Source organism: Meleagris gallopavo, chromosome 14 (genome assembly GCF_905368555.1).
Source record: "Meleagris gallopavo chromosome 14, MGAL_WU_HG_1.1, whole genome shotgun sequence".
Taxonomy (NCBI): Eukaryota; Metazoa; Chordata; class Aves; order Galliformes; family Phasianidae; genus Meleagris; species Meleagris gallopavo.
This window is the reverse complement of record NC_139417.1, coordinates 4,315,908-4,336,770: the sequence shown is the minus strand read 5'-3', so window position 1 is coordinate 4,336,770 and position 20,863 is coordinate 4,315,908. Positions and strand designations below refer to the sequence as shown.

At 41.5% G+C, this 20,863-nt stretch overlaps 2 protein-coding genes across 10 annotated transcripts in view; one reads left to right on the top strand and one right to left on the bottom strand.

Annotated features, from left to right (window-relative positions):
* The window catches only part of VGLL4 (vestigial like family member 4), an 83,938-nt gene extending 64,597 nt beyond the window's left edge, over positions 1–19,341 (top strand). For 4 of the 5 annotated variants that reach the window (XM_085235971.1, XM_085235972.1, XM_085235970.1 and 1 more), the window contains 3 exons: positions 11,544–11,763; positions 14,545–14,665; positions 16,444–19,341. In XM_085235971.1, coding sequence (XP_085092097.1) covers positions 11,544–11,763; positions 14,545–14,665; positions 16,444–16,712 — 610 coding nt within the window. In that variant the 3' untranslated portion in view covers positions 16,713–19,341. Of the gene's footprint in view, positions 1–9,468; positions 9,747–11,543; positions 11,764–14,544; positions 14,666–16,443 lie in introns of those variants that run through there. The other variant, XM_085235973.1, reaches the window with a different exon arrangement.
* Positions 18,261–20,863, bottom strand: part of ATG7 (autophagy related 7) — a 116,157-nt gene continuing 113,554 nt past the window's right edge. For all 5 annotated transcript variants that reach the window (XM_085235963.1, XM_085235966.1, XM_085235967.1 and 2 more), the window contains 2 exons: positions 19,998–20,094; positions 18,261–19,240 (listed from right to left, as the gene is read on the bottom strand). The gene's annotated coding sequence lies outside the window, so the exon portion shown is untranslated. The remainder of the gene's footprint in view (positions 19,241–19,997; positions 20,095–20,863) is intronic.

Genomic DNA, 20,863 nt, shown 5'->3' with positions numbered 1-20,863 from the left:
GCTGAAGCTGAAGGTCTCTGCACTCCTAGTGGCATTGGCACATTGTGGCTCTGGTTGGTCACAGCAGACAAAGGATTACATAGCAGCTTTCAAATTGCTTTTCCACAGGTTTACAGCTGTCTTTTTTTTTTTTTCTTTTTTCTTTCTCCTTGAATGATAAACCAAAATTAGTCAGATATATTTTCTTAACTATTAATGGAGATCACTCGATTCATTCTTCTTAAATTATTTCCAACAAATGTACATTAAATGGAACCTTTAGTGAGTCTCAGAGTGTCTGAGTTAATATTTAACACTGAGGTTTGCAAATGTTTTAAAGGGGGAATTTCAGAAAAGAGTCAAATCCCGTTCAGCTCAGGAGGCGGTAGCCAAGCACATGTGCAGTGCTTGTTATGGGCAGCTTTGGGGTTGGAATTGGATTAAGAGCATTTTGATAGTGCACAGAAAGATCAGATCTGCCAAAATTTGGTTGTATGTGTAAGTACTTGGAAAAACCAGGCAGTGTTAGGGCTATCCAATTGCAAAGAGGAAGGTTTTGTTAGCTAGGTCCAGACTCATTCCTGACTTCCCTTCTTGTGGTAAAGTGGCATAAAACCTTCATGGACATGGACGTGCCCATGAAGCCTCCTGGCTGCGATGGGTGGGCGGTGCTGTGCCAACACTTGGCACCGAGCCTGCTGCTGCCCTGTCATCCCAGGGGGCCTTCCTTCATTCTCACTAATGGGAAGTTCTGCATTGCAGAAGTTACATAACTACACCGGGATGAAATTCAGCGCTGGTCCAAAAGCTCGATACCACAAGAGGTAAAAAGAGCCGGTACCGCTGACAGACATACCCAAGCTGAGCATCCCAGCCATATGGAAACAAGAGCTTAATCTCACCTCTTTTATTTAACTATTTTCCCAGATGTTTCCTGCAGTTTGACAGATGTGCCATTTACTAGAAAGTTGCGCTCTTGAGAATTAGAGTGTTATGGACACGGTTGCTATAGACAATGACTCTGTAAGGGTAAGACTTGGACTAAAATATTACATTAATTTCTAGTTGAATAAGTGCGTTTTTTTTTTTTTTTCCCCCGGACTGAAAACGCCGGACCGGACGGTCTCCTTTCATTTTCTCCCCCTCTGTACCACGCCACAAAAAGGCGCTCCAGCTTTAACCCGTTCTCTCGGCGCTGCCTCCCGGGCTCCGGCAGCGCCCCGAGCGGAGCCGCTCGCTGCCCGGCGGGGACTCTTATCGTGACGGGGCGCCGCGCTCTGCGCCGCAGCCGCTCGCCAAGTCCGTGAGGCCCCGGGCGGGCTGCGGGAGGACGCGGCCGCCTTCGCGCGCCCTGGCAATGATTACCCTGAGGTTCGTAGCGGGCCTCGCATGGCGGCCCCGCGCCGCCGCCTCCCGCCCCCGTGGCGGCCCCCGTCGGTCAGGGGGAGCCGGCAGGAGAGGAGAGGAGGATTCAGCCATGCGGGTACTTCCCCCGTTGGAAAATGCTGCCGCTCTGCTCGGTGCGAATGGAGCGGTGCTTTGCGTTTCTTACATAACTCCTCCGGCGCTGTAAACAAGCGGTGCCGCTCTCAGCTCTCCAGGATTTCTCATTCACGATGTAAATAGTGCTCGTACACGGCGGCGAAACGTGCCGTGCTGCCAGCCGGGCGCTGGAGCTGTGCTGTGCTTCCCGGCCCGGCTGGGAGCAGGGATGCGAGCATCTCCGCAGCCATGAGAAAACCTTTCCAAAACATCTGGGAGAAGCCGCAAAGCCCTTCGTGAAATCTGTAATGTGGCACAGATGTACCGGCGCTGCACATCATGGAGCAGTCGCATCGGGCAGTGCAGGTTTGTGCCCGTGCTCCCATGGCAGCCCGGCCCAGCCGTCAGAAGCTGTGCAGCCATCAGAAGCTGTGCAGCCATCAGAAGCTGTGCAGCCATCAGAAGCTGTGCAGCCATCAGAAGCTGTGCAGCCATGTGCCCCAGTGCTGCTCCAGTGGGACGGGGCTGGTGGGAGCCCTGAGCCCCGCTGCCACAGCCTTCACATCAGTAACGTTTGCTGACTGTCAGTCAGTCTTGTAAGCGGCGTGGAAACACAAACCCTGAATGCTTTTCCTTGTCCTTTGTGTTGTAACGAAAGCCTCCCTTAAGCGGAAGTGAGATGTTGCTGTTGGTTGTGGGATCTGACACCTTTAACTCCAATACAGAGCACCTGACACTGCTGGATGCTGGTTTGCTTATCAGCCTCTTACTGTATTGCTGTGAACAGCTGTGCAAAATGCAATGAAGCTGTTAGCATCTTTATAGTACTTCTAGAGATTGCCATAATTCAGGTTTCATTAGCAATTATGGACGGTTTCAATAAAGTTTTAATGAAATGTATATTGCTTTTATAAGACAGCCAATGAAAAATATCTTTTAAAAAATTATTTAAACACTGTTCTTACTCTAAAGGTACGAAGACTCACGTTTTGTGAGTATTTCTGAAGTCTCCCAAAATGAATGAGTGCACTTTTTCAGCTTTCCCTGCTTTGCATCTGCTAACATTACGTTGCCTGTCTGATGGATAGGGACCATAATTTGTAGGCATTAATGATCCCGGGCCTTTTTCTGTCTTTAAGGGTTGTTAAAGCTGAAAAACAAATCTGTCATTCCACCTCCTGCTGATCTGACTGCTGAGCAGCAGTGTGACTTTATTTCAGAGTGGCTTGTGTTGTTCAAGCTTTTCCTAAATAAATTTTCCATTCTCATGTTGTTGACATCTTTTACTATGCATAGAATCTGTTTGGAGGAAATGATTAATCCGTTCCTCTATGCTGAGCATACCTGGTGCAGTCTTTTGTGATTGAACTAAATAATATCCCATCAACTTTTGCAAATTGGGGGGTTCTTAGATTGATTTAAGCTGGTTCTTCTTAACTTTTGCAAGAATAGTAGTAGCATGACACATGGTAAGTGATGAATGAAAGTAATTTTTGAAATCAAAAAGCAGAAAGTATTGTAAGGAACTGCCAGAAAATACCATAAGAAAATGTAACTGCCCTTTTTTATTTCCTCTAACAGTTCTGCAGTTTCACCATTGAGTTTCAACACCACCAAGTTTTTCCAGAGCCTGCAGAACAGACTGATGTACCCTGGCAACATTGAGCACACATGTATGTGGCTAATCTTGTTGCACTAGGGCATGACCCACTGCCGTGTGTATTTGATATGCAAGCTTTCTCCTGACATTGGCCCACAGTTTTCTCTATGTGATCATAAATAGTTTTTACAGTATTTTCCAGTGACTCAGTACAAAAGGTTTGTTGCATGTGCCAAGTTTGACTTCAAAAGGATGTTAACATGGCTGAATTGTAAAAGCTGCACGTGACCCAGCACATGAATGGGTAGAATGTAAGAGGAATTGCCTGCCAAAAGTTCTTGGGTGGTGGGCATTGCAGTTGGGTACCAATTAATTGTTTTATAGCTCTCTCTGAATTTTTGCAGTAAGCCCTCTATTTTCCTGGAAGCCTCTTCACTCTTCCTTTTCCCATCAGATATTCCTTCCTGCTCGTTAGAAACTTCAGGAAAATTTGGAGTGTCTCTGCAACCTCATGTTTTATCTTTTTTTTTTCTGGATGCTTTTCATCTCCAAGCAATTTGGAGTTCCTTGTGAACATGGAACAGTTCAGGCTTCTATGCAGATCCTTCTACTTTCTGTTCCAGCAGTGACTTCTATTTCTTGCTCGTGGTGTGTTCATCTCCGTACATGCAGTAGCCTGGCTTGCACTCCAGATGTGAGCAGTGGCTGGCTCCCCTCTCTATCACCAGCTTCGAATGTGATTATTGTGCCTTCAAGCACCCCTGTTCTATGGTACCTCTGCATCATTTGCTTTTCAGCTAGAAATGAAACCTTATTTCTAGGCTATGACTGGCAACCCTAGCATTAAGTCTCAGCACTGATCTGTATGAGTTTTGCAGTTCTGCTGCAACTATCTTAAAAACAAAAACAAAAAAAAAAAAAAAAAAGGGTACTCTGTAGTAGCTGTGTCTTCTAAAGACAGACTGATCCACAGTGGGGCCTTTTTCAGCTTCTGCAGCATTCACATCTTCTGCCTTTTGGCTTTCACAGTTGGCAGAAGTAGTTCTCCCCGTCACGTTTTCTGGTAGTTGTGCAGCTTGTTGGAGGACACTGGAGCTGCTCTGTCGTTCTGTGAGGTTTGGGAACGTGGAGCAATCAGGTAAATCCTGAAGGTTTGGTTACTTTTTTCTCCCTCCCAAGAGCTGTGCGGTTCCTGTCCTGCTGTCGCAGGAGCCCGGGGACGTGCGACGTGCCGTTCAGATTAAGGGACCAGCATGTTTTTTCTCTTCTGGCTGTTGAGTTGGCTGGATGTTCTTTGTCTCCAATCCCTGAAAACTCAGAGCTGATGAGAGCTTTTGTCAGCGGTTGTTTTCCACTTAAATGCCAAAGTTTAACAGAACGTTGAGGAACGTTGAGGAGATGAAACGAGCTTATGTTTACACTCCTGGGACCGTAGCCACAATGGTGCATTTTAGGAAACTTTTACAATTACTGCAGTGTTCTGTTACACTCGGACACTTGTTATTGTGGTAATAATGAAATGCTGGAAGTTTCTTCTATTGTTCCACTTTATCAGGCAGTTTGTTGTGTTTTTTTTTCTAACAGTCCAATTCATATTTATTGTTACTTCAGAGAATGAATGAGATCACTTACTAGTTTAGACCTTTTGCAGATACTTATTGTATACTAAAATTTGCCAATTACATCTCAGGTATAACCTGAGGTATAACTCTTCACAAATTCTGATTCTTCAAAATAAGCGATTGGGTGTGCCATCAGAAGCTAACTTTAGGAGTTTGGGAGCTGGGAAGTACAGCAAGAGCAGAGGAGATAGGAGACTCTTTTTTTGTAAATATTGAATTAAGGAAGCAGATAACTGCACAGTGTACCTATGTTAGTAAAGTGAAGTGGTTATCATTTCTTGCTTGGATGTGCGTGTGTGCACTCCAGCAGTGGCATCATTTTTCATTTCATAAATAACCAGAGTTTGACTTCTGTATGTAAGGAATGGTTTGCAGTATAAAGCAGTGGTACCTTTCACAGTGACTGTCTGTGTGTGGGGCAAAGCTGACCAAACGCCAACTAATAAATAAATAATCCTGTGAGAAAAATAGGATCTGAAATCGTGTTTAATTGATTTTACTGTATATTAAATCTAGGTTTCAGTTTTGTGGGTTTGGCTTTTGACTAAGGTCTTACATCATGCGGTTCTCCTGCATTCTTTCATCCTTGTGAACGTAAGCTTTCAAGAAAGGAAGCTCTTCTGTATCTGAATGCTTTGCATGCTGCAGGCAAGCAGTAATGGGACAGCTTATTATTAATTTCTTTCTTTTACTCTGAAATTTCTTCTCCTGATTGATCACACTTGGCAATAACTATTCAGTCCAGAGTTTTAACTCTTAAAGTCTTGTTTTAGTGAGGATAAAATTAGAAAGTATGACCTATGTAAGGTTATCCTATTTCTTGTTAATATTATTTCAGTGGTTTTATTGTAAATTCTCAGAGGGTTTTCCACTGGTTGTAGCACTGAGCTGGAAAAAAATAGTGAATTGATCTATTATTATTATTATTTTTATTTTTTTTTTAATGGCAGGGAATTGCAGAATGCTGACTACAGGGGGTGGAGAGAGCAGAGGAAAGACAGCTCGGGTTGGTGCATGCATACTTCTGACTCCTACAGAACTTGTGTAAATACGATGCTTAACTCTCCAAACTGAGCATGATGCTCAAGTTGAAAAATTCAGCACAACAAAAGCTCTTGTCTGGGAAGAATGATGTTTAATTATAGGTGGCTGGAGAAGCTTCGAGGCAGGGCTTGAAATCCTGGATGCCTTTGCTGAGTTGTTTGTAGCCTGGGGTGCAAGGTGAAAACGTAGCGACCTGCTCCTTCCCGTGGTTATACGCACCTGGATGGCGAAAGAGATGAGGATTTGCCGGCTGCAGGCTTTGGTTACAGGTCTGCACCCAGCTGCATGGAGAGCTGCTGCTCTGGAGGAGTCTGTCAGCTCCACAGCCACAGCAGGAGGTAGGGCAGCTGCTGCAGGTGCTTGAAGGGCAACGGCAGGACGCCCTAGGCCTGTCTGCGTTATCAAGTGCATTGGGCAGAACAAGATTTTCAGGGAGCCCGAAAGGTTTCCTGGAGTTGGGGTTACACTGTACAGACAACATTTAAATAACAGCAGTGGCAAAAAAAAGAGAAGCGTTCTCCATCTTTGTCAGGAAACCATATCAGCCCTCCAGATTCTGGGGAGGAAATGGTTCTTGCAAAACAATAATCTCTTGCAAAATGCCTACTTGGAAGCCTTTGGGGATGCCATAAAAGGAAAAGGCTACTAAGAGAATGGGATGGAAACAGGCTACGTGGTTAGGTGGCAGCCTTTCACAGTAGACCTGAAGAGCGTTTTGGGTTGTGTGGTCTATTTGTTCATGTTATGAATGCTTCAGATCATTGGCTGACGCTCAGTGAGCAAACCGCTAGTCAGTATCCTCAGGTTTTGTTTGTTTTTAGGGAATTCAGATTGCTTAAAAATCCTGAGTAAGGACCACTTAGGATTTGTCCCCTCTGGGTCATTCATCAGGTTTTGAAAGTCGTCTTGCATTCTTGTGTTGCTACCTCACAATAACAGAGTTAATGCATGTAAACAGAGCTTTTGTGGGAAGCGATCCCCATCGTGTGAAGAGGATACTTGCTATCAGTGGGTTACAAATCCTAAAGTAGTCTTGAACAAAAGCAGCTGTCATCTTTCAAGCTGAAGTATTTGTGAATAAGTACAGTAGGAGATGTCAAAAAAGGAGTGTTACAAAGGATGCAGAAAATGTTAGTTTGAACGCAGTTACACAAATGAAATAACTTACAGTCAGCAATATTATATATTGTGTTAGTATAAGGAAACCATCTGACGTGAATACTTGTTCTTTCTGCGAGTAAAACACGCTCCTACAGTACAACCATTTCAAGTTAGAGCTCTGCCGCTGCCAAAGGGAGTGCGAAACGTCTGTGATTTCTTCACTTGGAGGTACAGTAATACTTTTGGCATCTCTTCCTTTAGAATCTAAGGGCTGGAAGTGAGTGTAAGCAAAACTGTCCCCTTTCGGTGGGCCTCTTTTTTTCCTTTTCCTGAAGCAATTGGCAGCGTTAGGCGGTTCCTGTAGGATGAGTGTGAATTACCACCACTTTGTGCCAGTGAACAGAGCAGCTGCGTTTAAAGGTTGTACAAAAGACTGTAAGAACTGCATTTTAGCTACCTTTGAACGACTTCCTGCTGAAGGCTGAAACGTTGCTTTCAATTAACAAACACTGAGAACCAAACTGCAGCAGACTTCCAGCTAACAGTCAGGATGTGTGTGGTTTTGGTATGACATCCATCTGAGCACATGATGCTTGGTAAGTGCGGAGCCTCGGTTATGATTCACTGGGGAGAAACATGGAAAACAATGTCTGTTTTTTAAGTGCTGGAGAAATGAATTTAAGATTGGAGTCATGTATAATTTTGCTCAAATAAACCTGCAGGTAGCTTGAAAAACTCAGTTCAAAGGGGATTGTGAGGGTGCTGTGTATGCTGAGCCAACAGCTCCTCACTGCCTGGGGGTGCTCAGGCTCTCACCGGTGCCAGTGGCTGTTCTTCAAGCCACTGGAGATGCACTGGTATATTCACCTCTGAAGATGGACTCCAGAGTTTTACCTGTGGAGATGTTTAAGACAAAATGGAGTTGGGGAATGATACAGCAGTTTGGACAGCTGGATTAACTTGTAGTGCATACTTCATAATTATTTTCAAACGTGGATCCACCTGTGGAATTTTACATCCTTACCTTTAAATAAGAGATGTCACTTGCTCAGCACATCTGGCATTTTGAAACTGATTCATTTTTATAACTGTCTTGAAGCACATGCAGTGTTTTGATTGCCCCTTCAAACAAAGCATCTAATAGCAGAACAAGAACAGAACAGTTTTCCAAAGCAGAATTGTCATAGCTGTACTTGGAAGGAAAATAGACAAAATATCTTAATGAAATATTTACATTGCATTCTGTTTTCACAGAAGTTAATAAAATAATAGTGTTCATACTGTTCCTGTGGTCTGGCTTCTTAGCAAGAACAGAACTATTTCTAATTTACAAATTGCCTGCATCTTGTATAGATAGGAAGTGCAAATTTAAGTACATTTTTCAGATTAATTCCCTCAATAATAATAATAAAAAAGGGAAAACTGTCAGTTGCATAAAGGTATTTTAACACAAAATTACTTTTCAAATTACACTGCTTAACTGTTGAATTAATGAATACGCTGTGCATGCATATTTTTATGTACAATTGTTTTACAAGTGGAGTCAGATGTCTGCAGGATTTGCTATTTATATTTAAACAGGAGGGACTCAGAAGCGCTGGACTATTTTCACAAGGGCAGAGCTATCATGTTACAGTGCTGCAAAATCATGAGCTAGGCTCACAAAAATTAATACCTGATGTGGAAGTCGATGCTGCAGTTATTTGCCATTTTTTTGCCAGGACTGTTTGTTTTAAGGTGGATGAATTGAGAGGATTTTTGAAGAGCGGGGTATAAATTGTTCCCTGTCCGGAAGAGCTGTTGTTCTAATTTAGGAAAAGGGAGTTATTTGCCTACAGAAAGGGCTGGGTGTGGTCTGCAGAGGTTACTGAGATAACTCTGTAATTTTAGGTATCTTTGGGAAGCTGTGCTCTATTCCTGCCTTCAGACTCCTCTTTCCCATTTTCTTCATCCCTTCCTCTTCAAAAATCTTTGCAGAAAAGTTCATTTGTTTTGGCAGAGCTACTTGTTCACCAGCATGTAGGGCTCTGACTGCTTGTTTAATGTGGGGAGTGAAATATTGTGCAAATGATAAATGTATTAAGCTTGGAAATTCCAGTAGGTTTGTTCATCAGCAGTACTTGACAGCCTTCCCCTCCCCCCGGCTATAAATGCAGCATGAAGAAGTTGAAATCCCAGTTCTAAGAGAGAGAAGAAAACCCAACAGACCAAAACAAAAAGCCAACCCCCCAAACCTGGTGTAGCAACATTTTTTCTGAACAGGGATTTATTTATTTTGTTTTAATTTGAAGCAGTAGTGAAAAGTAGGAATCTACTCTAGCTGTATTCGTTTTTTTAATCTCCAAATTGTTGTTTAAATCGTAGTAGCTAAGTGATATTTATTTGAACAGTGAGATTTTGGCTTGTGAACACCAAAGATATTGCGCTGCAGAAAAGAATGAGCTGTTAGCAGCACCTGAACCCTGCCTGCAGTGCTGGCTTTTCATCTGTTACTTAGCAGCCATGTAGGGGCTGCTGTCCAGGTACAGAAGCAACCTGTAAAGGTCTGCTATTCATGAAGTTCCATCCTTGCTTCGAGTTTGTTCAGTTAATGTTTTCTGTACTGTAATTTAAGATGAGGCTACTGTGCTTTAAATATAGAATCTGTTGTACTGCCATTAAATCACACGTCTGCATGTCATTGGCTCAGAGCAGTGCAATCCTAAACTTGCTCTCTTCTGAATGCCGATCTGTGAAGTAGGCTTGTGAGCTGAAATGGTACCAGAGCTGGCAGGGGACCGAGGTGTAACACTGGGAGAATGTGTTTCCTGGTGGTGTGTGTGCTGCTTTGTTGGATCTAACTCTGGCCTGCAAAGGAGGATTCAGGAAACACTTGGTTTTCAGAGGACATCTCGAGCACTGGCTGTGGAACCATACAGGTTAGGTTTTATGGTTAATTCCAGTCATCTACAACTACTACTTTGTAATTAATTAAAAGGGATACGTGCTAGCTAGCAGGGCAGGGATCTGAACAGTTAATAAATGGTACAGTTTGTCCCTTGTCTGTTCCCTTCCTCTGGGCTGAAGATGGAATTATTCAGCAAAGGTCCTGTTCCTGAATACAGGAGAGATCTGAACCCTCATTTTGAGCTTTTCTATTTCTTCTGTAGAGGGGCCACAGGTATGGGGACAGTTTTGGGAGAAAAAAAGAGAAAAAAAGTTGAGAGAAGCAAGAATAATCAAGAATGGCATGAAGATGATGAGCCAGGAAGGGATGGCTTTCTCTCTCTCCTAGTGCAGGAACTAAAGCAGAGTAAGCTATTAGATTTTAAGTTAAATGGAAATAAACAAAAATTGCTGTGAGGAAAGGATATTTAATAGAGCATGTAGTTTAACGTGTGGGATCCATCAGGGTAGGTCGCTGTTGAGGCTAAAAGTTGACATGATCTCATCAGGCACTAAAGAAGTGTGGGCAGCAGCAGCCTGGGCAGAGCTGCCCCATGAGTGTGTGGGCACAGCAATGCTGTTGTCTGCTTGTAACTCGCACAGAGCAAGTAAATGGTACATCAGTCTAAGTAATTATCCCACTTGTATAGTCCTGAAAGATTTTTCTGTAGCATTTTTGTTAGTAAGCTTTATGGTTCCTTATTTCCCTCTCTCAGCAGGGCTTTTTTTTTTTTCCCCGTTTAGCTGTTAGCACTCATATTTTGAGAGACCCTCAAGTACTGAAATAGGCAGTACTTTCTTGGAGTCATAACTTGTTTCAGTATTAAATGGTATTCATGCACCTTAATTTCCACTGTTAGAAAAACATGTATCTATTTCTTTTCTCTCTGCCTAATGTCCATCAGAGCTCCTAGGTGTCAGGTCACCATGCATGAGGTGGTGCAGTGTGCTCACTGGTAGTAGCTGTGTGTTCCCACCTGCTGGACAGACCCACGCTGAGCCCGTGCTTGGCAGGTGGCTGTGAGTGATGTGTGGGTGAAGCTCCTTTCCTTGGCTCACTGCCTTTGAAGTGAGCCAAGGAAGTAATGAAGATGTGTGTACTGCCCATACACCAAGAAGTATGGTGTGAAGTGAAATATCTCATACATGAGTACAAAATCAGTGTTGTATTGGTTGCACTGAATGAAAGCTTGATTATCTGAGTGTGTCCACTGAGATCTATTGTTCAGCAGTAATTTGAAATTATTCTTTTGAAGATTAATGGTAATTAAATGGCTTTGAGATGTGTAGTTTGCTTCTCTTTCATTTTCTGCTCTGAAAATTGTGCTTCCTGCTTTGAATCACTGAATTTTGCTGTTACCATCCTATGTCCTTCGGCTAAATAAGCTTTTGGGCTTCAGCAGCGCTTAGAGAATATTGCAGTATGAGGTGGCAGAGTTCCATTAATAGTATTCCAAATGAGGAGGTGATTGTAACAAAGACCAGTTATTATCAGTTGTTACTTTAATGCAGTGCATTTAGAAAAGTTTCTTAAGAAATTCCAAAAATTCTTAATAGTTCTGAAAAAGAATGTTGGTGGTCAGAGTTTGCAAGTGTGAATCATTTTCTTGCCTTTGCGGGGAGGTGATTGAATAGACGAGGGTACCTCATGAGGGATGCTGTACCCCTCCTCAAAAACCAAGCAGAATGCACTGCCTCGCATTTCTTAAAGGGATTAAATGTAGCATATGTCACTATAGCTCCTAAAAGCCAGTAAATTCTTTGACTTTTTTTTCTTTTTCATTTATTAGAAACAAGACTGCCAATGGAGATTATCGGAAGGAGCACAGAGAGAGAAGTCGCAGCCCGATAGAGAGGGCTGCTGCCCCAACCATGAGCCTTCATGCCAATCACATGTATGCCTCAATCCCAAGTCTGATGGATCAACCTCTCGCACTGACCAAAAACAGCATGGATGCAACCCGAACAGTTGGCATCACACCTACACTGACTTCTGTGGAACGGCAGCAGGTATTGGCTTCTGGGTTGAGAAGGAAGTGGGTGGCTGTAGAAATCCTTGCTGTAGACACAATGAGGACTTCCCAGACGTAAGCAGAACATATTGTGAGTTACAGTAGGTAGGCGACACCATTCTTCAGGCAAATTGTATTTTAAAAAACACAATGAATGTCAGCACAGTGTGCTTACTGTGAATTAAATTCCTAGTGCTCAAGCATCTGTCAGAGATTTCTTAGCCATCCTGCTTCTTTTGATGCTTTGCTCAGCTTGTGAACACATGTGTTGAATTGGGAATACTAAGTGAGTGTTGCTGTGGCGAAGTGAGGCTCTGGTACCTGTCAGGCAATAACTGATGCAATGCATATAGAGGGGGCATTTATATGTGCTCCCGTTGGCAATCAGTGAGTGCTTCCCTGCCCTGTGCCAGCTTCATGCTGCTAGGACTGATGATCAGCTAGATATAGGATAGAAAAGGTTTTTAATCAATTTATGCACTGAATTTTCCAAGTGAAAGAAACTCCAGTGATTTTAGTTGTCCTAGCTAGTCAGAAGCATCATTGTGTTCTCCAGACCAGAGTTGTATCCCTATTTTGTAATAGTTTTTCCTAAAGCAAAATAATGATTTTTGGTAATATTATACCACTGTTCCATACACTGGAGTGTTTGGGTTTTTTTTTATTTGTTCTCTTAGTTTTGGCCGTTGGCTCTTTTTTCTGCATTGTATTTATTTGTTTTCCTTGAGAACTGCTGGAGGTGAGCATCTTGATGCAAGTTATACAAAACTAGTTTCCATATGTGTCAGACTTTCTTTTCTCCTCACTCGCTTTGGCGGAGTGGTGAAGCACAATAATTGAGTTATGATGAACTGCAGTGTTGAGAACTTAGACTGGCCTGTGTACCCAAGCCCTTCCTTCCTTTCTTCCTGCCTTCTACCCCTCCAGTGATGCACTGTAAAGGGTAAACACTTTGAGTAGATGATCTTTCTGAGGCTGGGATTTTTTTATATGCAGTTTGTTGAAAGCTTTTTTCCACTGGAGCGTGTACTTGGTATCTACTGTGTGCATTTCTACCATGGTTGACTGCATACACTGGTCTACATTTTGCCACGCCAGAATGCCTAGCTTTATACCAGTGTCACTGGCATCTTGCATCATTCGGCACACAGCTCACACAGTCATTGTTCTGTGCAGAACAGCTCCTCTTTGCTCTCAGCATTCAGTGATGACAGAGGAGGAAGGGACAGGCTGCCAGTGACGCCACTGCTGCCCTTTGATAGCATGACTGCTGTTTCTCAGCTTGGCAGCTAACACCACTGACACTCTTCTGTTTTAGTGTTTGACTTGGGCTGATTCCTATTACCCATCAGCAGATTCACCTCTGTTTTGTTATCTTTGATATCCTGAGCTAGATTGCAATCTTCTTTCTTGAGGAATTAGGATGATGAGGTAAGAAATGGTTAAGACCACAGAGGTGATGGTACAAAGGAAAAAAAGTGTATTAAATACAGTTTATTTTTCTTGATGCATGCTGAATGGGATTTTATCTTACTGTATGTTTCTGACAGGAGGACAACATACCTTTTATTTTAGGTGGTTTGCAGGTATTCAGTTGCAGCAGCTTTTACATTCTCAGCTTCTCATCCCAGTGTTTTTTATTATACATGGGCACAGTCTGCTCAGTGCACCTGCACACACAGAATCATGCCTTATCCCTGCCTCTTGTTTTTGGCAGTGCACACATTCCTGAGACAAACTCTCCTACCACTTCTCTCTGCTTCTCATATCTTGCATATCTAAAGAAGCATGTATACATTTCTTAAACTGCTCCACAGATGCACATAATGTTTGCCCTTAAGTAAAAACAGAAAGTGCCATGTGTGAACTGCTTACAGAAAGATGCAAATAAGTAACCTTTTTTTTTTTATTTACTTTTTGACTTTGCTGTCCATGCAGTAATATGAGAATGGCATTTGTTCAGGTTGTGCCTATACAGTGCCTATAGCGTTACACCGGCCCTTGAAAGCTCATCTCTTTTCCTTTCTTTTTTGCTCTTGAAGAACAGAAAAGGTTTTTCATTATGTAGTGCTACATTACTTTGTATATGGTAGGTAAAATAGTGATTTTTGTGGATTTTGCTGCAGGTATTTATAAAACGGACAAAAAATTAAAACTGTGTTAATTACACTAATTCTCTTAATCTTTTGGACACTTGATTAACTTGCACTGAGTACAGCAGAATGGACTTCTTACATGATAAAGCATATCCATGATCCAAAGCACGTGTGGTTCCATACCTTTAGGTACCTCAGGGAAGAAGGCCATTCCTTTTCCTAAGGTCTTGTTTCAATGTAACCTTGATATGGTAAACAACTATAATAAGAGCATTTTATATTTAGACTTTGTATACATTGTGGAATTCAAATTTTATGAATTTATATTTTGAGGCATTTGGATGGGTTGAGAATGCAAAAAGATGATGTTTATTAAGTAGTGCTAGAAAAGCGGATGAATTATAACAGGGAAGTGTTTGCAGTCATGACTTGCTCAGGAGCTCTTCATATTTTCTAGCTTATGGGCTTCATTGTTTTGTGGCTGAAGTACAGAATGAGGCCAGAAGATCTACTTTCTGAGTGAAAAATGGTGCCATTAAAACGTGATGAGCACTCAGAGATGAATACCTGTAAGATCTGTGAAGCTCTTCGGTTCCATCTGCATGCATCTCCAGTGATGATGCAAAGAACTGCTGTTAGATGATGTCCAGTACTGAGTGGTTTCCTCTTCTCTCCCCCGTTAGAACCGTCCGTCCGTCATCACGTGTGCTTCTGCCAACAACCGGAACTGCAACCTCTCTCACTGCCCCATTGCTCACAGTGGCTGCGGTTCAGCAGTGCCTGCCTACAGAAGACCCTCTAGCAGTAAGTTACGTCTCAGCACTCTAACTAACTGCCTGATAAGAACTGGGGAACGACGTTTCCTCGCCAACTTTAGCTGTGTAGGCTTTGCTATATTGCTCAGAATAAAATGAGGTGAAGCAACAGGCACCTTGTTCTGAATCCTTTCTACCCAGAGGCACTCACACAGCAGCACGTCTTCTCACTGTGAGTGCTGTGCCAGAATAAAAGATACTACTTCAAATCTAGGGAGAGGTGCTCTTTTCCCTTATTTTGAGAAGTATTGACAAGTCATTATATTTATTTTAGTCTAACAAACAACAAGCAGACGTGATCAGCAAATCCAACCATGCTCTTACTCTATGCGCCATACTTCCCAGCCTTTCAGTCAGCAGTAGCTGTTTATGATTCAGCTACAGCAACAAAATCTTTTCCTGTAGATACAAATCCTCTTCCAAAGCACAAACCCTCCACCTTTCTCTGCAGGGATAGCACAAAAAAGCTTTGGAGGGCAGTTGCTATAGCAACCCAGGGAAGGCGCTTTCTACCCTCTGTGCTATTAGTACTTTTCATGAAATCTTTTCATACAGTAATTACTAAGAAACCTTCGGCTATTTCTCTTTGCTTTCCCTTACTGTGTAGCTAAGGGAGTGCACAGCTTTTTTCCTATCTAGTCGTTTACCTGCTGATGCCTTGATTGAGCGCACAGCATTTCAAAAAGTGAGTTTTGGTTCAAGTCCATGGCAGTTTCATCAGCCAAACAGCATCAGTCCGTGTAACAATACCACTCTGATATACATAGGGACCCAAAAGCCCCCAGAAGGATTTATTTTATTTTTAACTGTATTGTTGAAAACTGGAATTAGAAGCTGAAGTGAAACCCTGGGGGATAAACTGTGTTGTTCCTGAAGAAATCAGCAATTACGAGATCTAAGATGTTAGAGATTTTCTAGAAAAGCTGCTTCATTGAGAACCCAGCTGTATTCATACCAGGTTTGGAATAGCTTGGGAATAGTTATGTTTTCAAACAGTTTTTCTCAATTGTTGTTGAAAAGCTCTTTGTGCACAGCCCTCACCTTTACTATAGGATCAGTAAAACCTGTTCTGCAGCATGAAGAACTGTGGCATAGATACCACACTTTTAAAAAATATATATTTTGGAAAGATAAATACTGATACAGTTTTTTTTTTCCTGAATTGTAAAATTGCAATTCTTTAAGAAATTATCATCAGATTTTTTTAAGGTCCTTTATTCCTTTTGTAATAGCATATGCCACTTTAATACCAGGAGTACCTAATTCAAACGAAATGATTTGTGCTCTTTTTGGACTAGCTTTTGTAACAAACATGTCAAGCAAGACGAAGCCCTAACACCAGTTCTTGGCATGCTGTAATTTAGAACAGGGTTGTCTGCACAACTGGCTGATATCAGAGGAACTGATTGTAATGAACTGTTTCCATCTTTAATTGCATTTAAGCCCATGTGGCATTGTGGAAGCCCTCTCCCAGAGCAGAGTCAGAACTGTAGCTATGTAAAAATCAAACTGAAGGGGGAACTGTAATTATATAGAAAATAAATATCAGTGCAGGTCACAGGCAAAATAGTTCCACTTCTTTTCTATTTTAAATCCTTTCATCATCTTCTCCGCTCCATTCATTACCAGTTCTTAACGATGTGAAGAGGTCTCGCTTTATGCTGAGATGATGGGAAAATGGGAAGAAAACAAGGATCCTGCATCCAGTAACTGGTGCCAGCATTCTGCACTGACACAATGCATTTTCTGCCTTGTTTCCCCGTCTAGCTACCACTGCCTGTGACCCAGTGGTGGAAGAGCACTTCCGCCGAAGCCTTGGCAAGAATTACAAGGAGCCTGAGCCAGTGGCAAACTCTGTGTCCATCACAGGATCAGTCGATGACCACTTTGCCAAAGCACTTGGGGATACATGGCTTCAGATCAAAGCTGCGAAGGACGGAGTGTCGAGCAGTCCTGAGTCTGCTTCGCGGCGGGGCCAGTCTTCCCCATCCTCCCACATGGTCAATCATAATCACTCACCCTCTGTTGTCTCATGAAGAGAGGACCGTTACGTTTGTGAATTTGCATGGTTTGACTGAGCTTTGAACAGTGCTTAAAATAGTGTTGGGGGAGGGGAGATTAGTTTTCAACATGTGTTTTGCGTACTCACTTTTTATTTGTAAAAGGGTGCCCTTAAAGATGATAGCAGGAACTATTTCATAAAGATTCATATGATGTAGCATCCTTTTTCCTGCCTCAATTACCAAAGAAACCTCTGATGCAAATCTGCTGCCCCTTAAAAAAAAAAAAAAAAATGCACGCTAATCCACAAAAGCCATTACACGTAGTTGGTTGACCCAAATGCTTTTTGCTTTTACTAGCTTCTTGAGACTAGAATTTGTCTGGTTTGCTTACATTACCTTTTTTTTTTTTTTTTTTTTCTCCCTCTGTGAAGTAATTTTGTATGTATATACTTGAAAAGAACTGTCATGTATGATTTGCACTATTGGAGGAGGACTGAAGTTGCATAGCAACTTTCTGGAAAGATGCTAATATTTTGAGGGCAAACTGCTGAAAAAAAAAAAAGGTTTAAGGATGACATTTCTATCAGTTTGATTTTTTCTTAAAGCAAAACAGCTTTGGAAGGGGAAGTCTCATACAGGTTATAGGTCTTTCTCTCTTTAGATTTCAGGTGCTTAGTGCTTGCAACTGGACTGCATAATTACAGAACACGGGCATTTTTTCCTAAACACTGCAGTTTGTTAGAATAGAGCTGAGGTTGGAGGGTTCAATAGTGCTTAACGATGCATGTTTTATGAAAAATAGCTGGTATCTATTAATGTATAGACAGTAAGAATCATAATACTTATTAGCTTTTCTTCAGAATTAGTTTATTTTTGTCAGTAACAATCCTAGATATACTTACTGCTGGTACAGTTGTACTCTATGATATTTGTATTTGATATTCACTTTAGTAGCAGCCAGCAAAAGAGGACAGCCTCAGGACAGGCCTCAAACGACGCAGGTTAGAAGTAGATGATCCGTGGTACAGGATGCTATAGCTTTGCGCACGGCTGAGTCGTTGTTTCTGTCTGCAGCCCTGTCTGCTTAGCAGAACTTGCTTCCTACAACTAAGTCTGTGTAATCCACCTTTAACTAGCTGCAGAAACTGCTACCGTTGCGTATCTTGGCTGGACAACAGATTGTTACAGTTTGTGAAATATGATCTTTAATTTTTGTAAGCTTATTCATAAACCTATGCCAAGTTGCAGCATACATTCCTCCATTAGAAAACTTTATACAGGTATTACCGCATTTATTGTATTAATAGCTACTAACTAGAAATTAGGCAATAGAGGCAGGCATAAATCCCACAGCTGTGCTAGTACGAAGCGCTTCTCCTTGTTACGTATAACTTCTCTCCCCATACATTCCATCTTCCCAGTACAGTTGCAACTAGGCCTTCGTTTTTATACTGGGTTACCTGAAAGGATTGGTTCAGTGTAAAAAGTTAGAACTAGTTGGAAGATGAACTACACGTGATGTATTATGGACTGTGTTACAGTATTGGGTCCATTGTGGCTTTTATGTTTGGTGTTGTTTGGTTTTTTGTTTTTTTTTTTTTTATTTTGTTTTGTTTTGTTTTTTAAAGTTAAGCTATTTAATTTGGAAGAGGTGCAGGGTAGAAAGATCAGGAGATTGGCTCTGACTTGTTGAGAGGTGGCTGCTCAATTTTCTTGGAAAAAATTTTTAAAAAAAGAAAAAAAAAACACAAAAAAAAAAACAAAAAAACCCCTAAGCCCCCAGTTTTACACATTTCACTTCCATCTTACTGGGTAGTCAACGCTTCCTTGCTTTGGCATTCAGTACCCTACTCTCTGTAGGAAGATTGTTAAAAAACACTTTTTTATATAGGTAACTTTAAGACCATCGTTACGCTGTGCGTAAAGAATGTACAGAGAAATTTGTAGGTATTTTTTGAGGAACAATTAATTTGTTAATGATATGTAGCTATTTAATTTTTCCCTTTCCTTTATTGTAATCATTCATTTTTTTTTTTGTTTGGAGAAAAAAGTTGATCTTTTTTTTGTTGTAGATTTGTCTGTAATACAGTAAAAGTGCAGGAACACAGTTATTCTATGAGAACACTGCATTAGCATTAATAGCCACTAGTTTGTTACTGCTACAGGCTACTGAGCATTATAACAGTAAAATACTAATACTGTAGATGGACTCTGTGGAAAATGTGACTCCTATATTTCTTTGTAAACACAAATAATGTTTTTAAAGCTAATATTTTCAATAATAGCTGTTTTACAAGGTTACATTTACTTATCTGAGATAGGTAAATGGATTTGAGGGCAATAAAGATTTAATGTGATATGTCCAGTAAAACATATATTAAAGACAATAATGCCATGAAAGCCAAAGGGTTGGGGGGGAGGTGGAAGGAAACTAAACTGAACTCACCATTGTGACGTGGTGAAGTTTCTTCACAGAGCCAGGTTAACTACAGTTCAGTTTGAAAGATTCTCTCTGTGTTTGTAAATCTGTAATATACCATTCTTTTGTGGCCTTGTTTCACCTGGAGAAAAAAAAAAGGGTTGGCAGGCCATCTTTTTTTTTTTTTTTTTTTTTTTTGTACTTAAAAGTAGCCTTAAAGAACAATAAAGTGCTCTTAAATCACAGGTGTGTACATACTCTTCTGTATTGTTTGGTAAGAAAGGAAACTGATTTCTATACTTCATGAGCTGGAACCAGAAACAAACTACTGTTCCTGTCCTGTTTTTTTTCCTTCTGAGGAAACTTGTCTCATTTGGGATTCTTGAATGGACAGAGGGCTATTTCTTTATCCCTCCCTAGTTACCGAGTTTGTCAAGAAATACTCTTTGCAATTACAAAGAGAACCTGGTGCTGCCTCTGCAGTGATGGGCAAAAATACACACATGGGCACATCTCGGGCACTGAATGCACTGCTGGCAGAATTCCCTCTCATCAGGTCCTTGACTGTTTGCCTAGCATTGCTTTCCCTACAGGGCTGAGGCAGCTGCTCCTGTTCCTAATGTTGCTCACCAGCAGCGGCTCCTGAAGAGTTTAGAGAACAGCAGCTAGTCAAACATTTCTGTACTGTTTGTGAAAAGACCTATGGCTTCACTTCCCTTCATTTTGTTTTGTTTCAAGTTCAGGTGTTATCTAGAGAGTGGAAATTACTTCCTAAAGCCCACAGCTGTATTGTAAATGCAGATACAGCAATGACCTTGATTTGGATGAGCAACATTTCAATAGAAGATCAGTCATTTGACCAGAGACTATTAAACCTTAAAAGCAAAAGTTCCAAGTACCTGATTTGGGGAAAGTTCAAATGAATCACACTGAATCAGGCAAGGGTCTCTCAACTCTGAATGTAGCAGAGATGTCACCAAATTTCCAAAAGGATCCCTTAAAAATAACAAGATAAAAAGTTACTGTTCTGTTTGAAATGTCTAAATGGCTTGAAAGACAAAGCAGGCCATTGCAAGGATGTACACTGTGTTAAAGTAAATGACTATTTTGGGGAGTGGGAGATGACTGCTTAAGAACACATGATGAACGATTAGTTTAGTTTAACACATCTGAAAAACCATCCCTCTCTAAATATCCATGGAAAGAAGCCTAAGTACACGCTTTAAGAGTTTTTGGGAGAGAGGCCAACCACAACAAGCCTCATACGCCTCTCAGTCTGCTTTCTGAAGGGAGCTGGTTTCCTTTTAGGAAAAAAGTCATCCCTACATCAACAATTTGGGGACTACATGAAACAGGACAAGCGGCATTGCTATCTTTCAGGTCAGTAGCTTGCGTTCTATTTTCTACACAGCAAAAGGAAAAACAGACTAATTTGTCTTCTTATCATGTTATTTTTCTAATTAGCAGCATGTAGTAATTTGACACAAAAGCAAAGCTCCACGGCCCAGAAAACAGGTTTGTACATATATGTTTTTTATATGAAGCAAGTCCTATATAATTTGTAATAGCTTATCTTTCTCTGCGAGCAAAATGAAAAGCAGTATCCAGCTGTGCTGCTGCCCTGCCCTGAATTGAAACCAGAATTTTCATTTCACAAAACAGAGACGTGAGGAACTGAGTTCAGATCTTTCCATACAGTTCGGTCAGTGACCTTTCTGGAATACTATTTCTATGCATCTCAAGCTGCTTTAGCTGTGAAGATGAA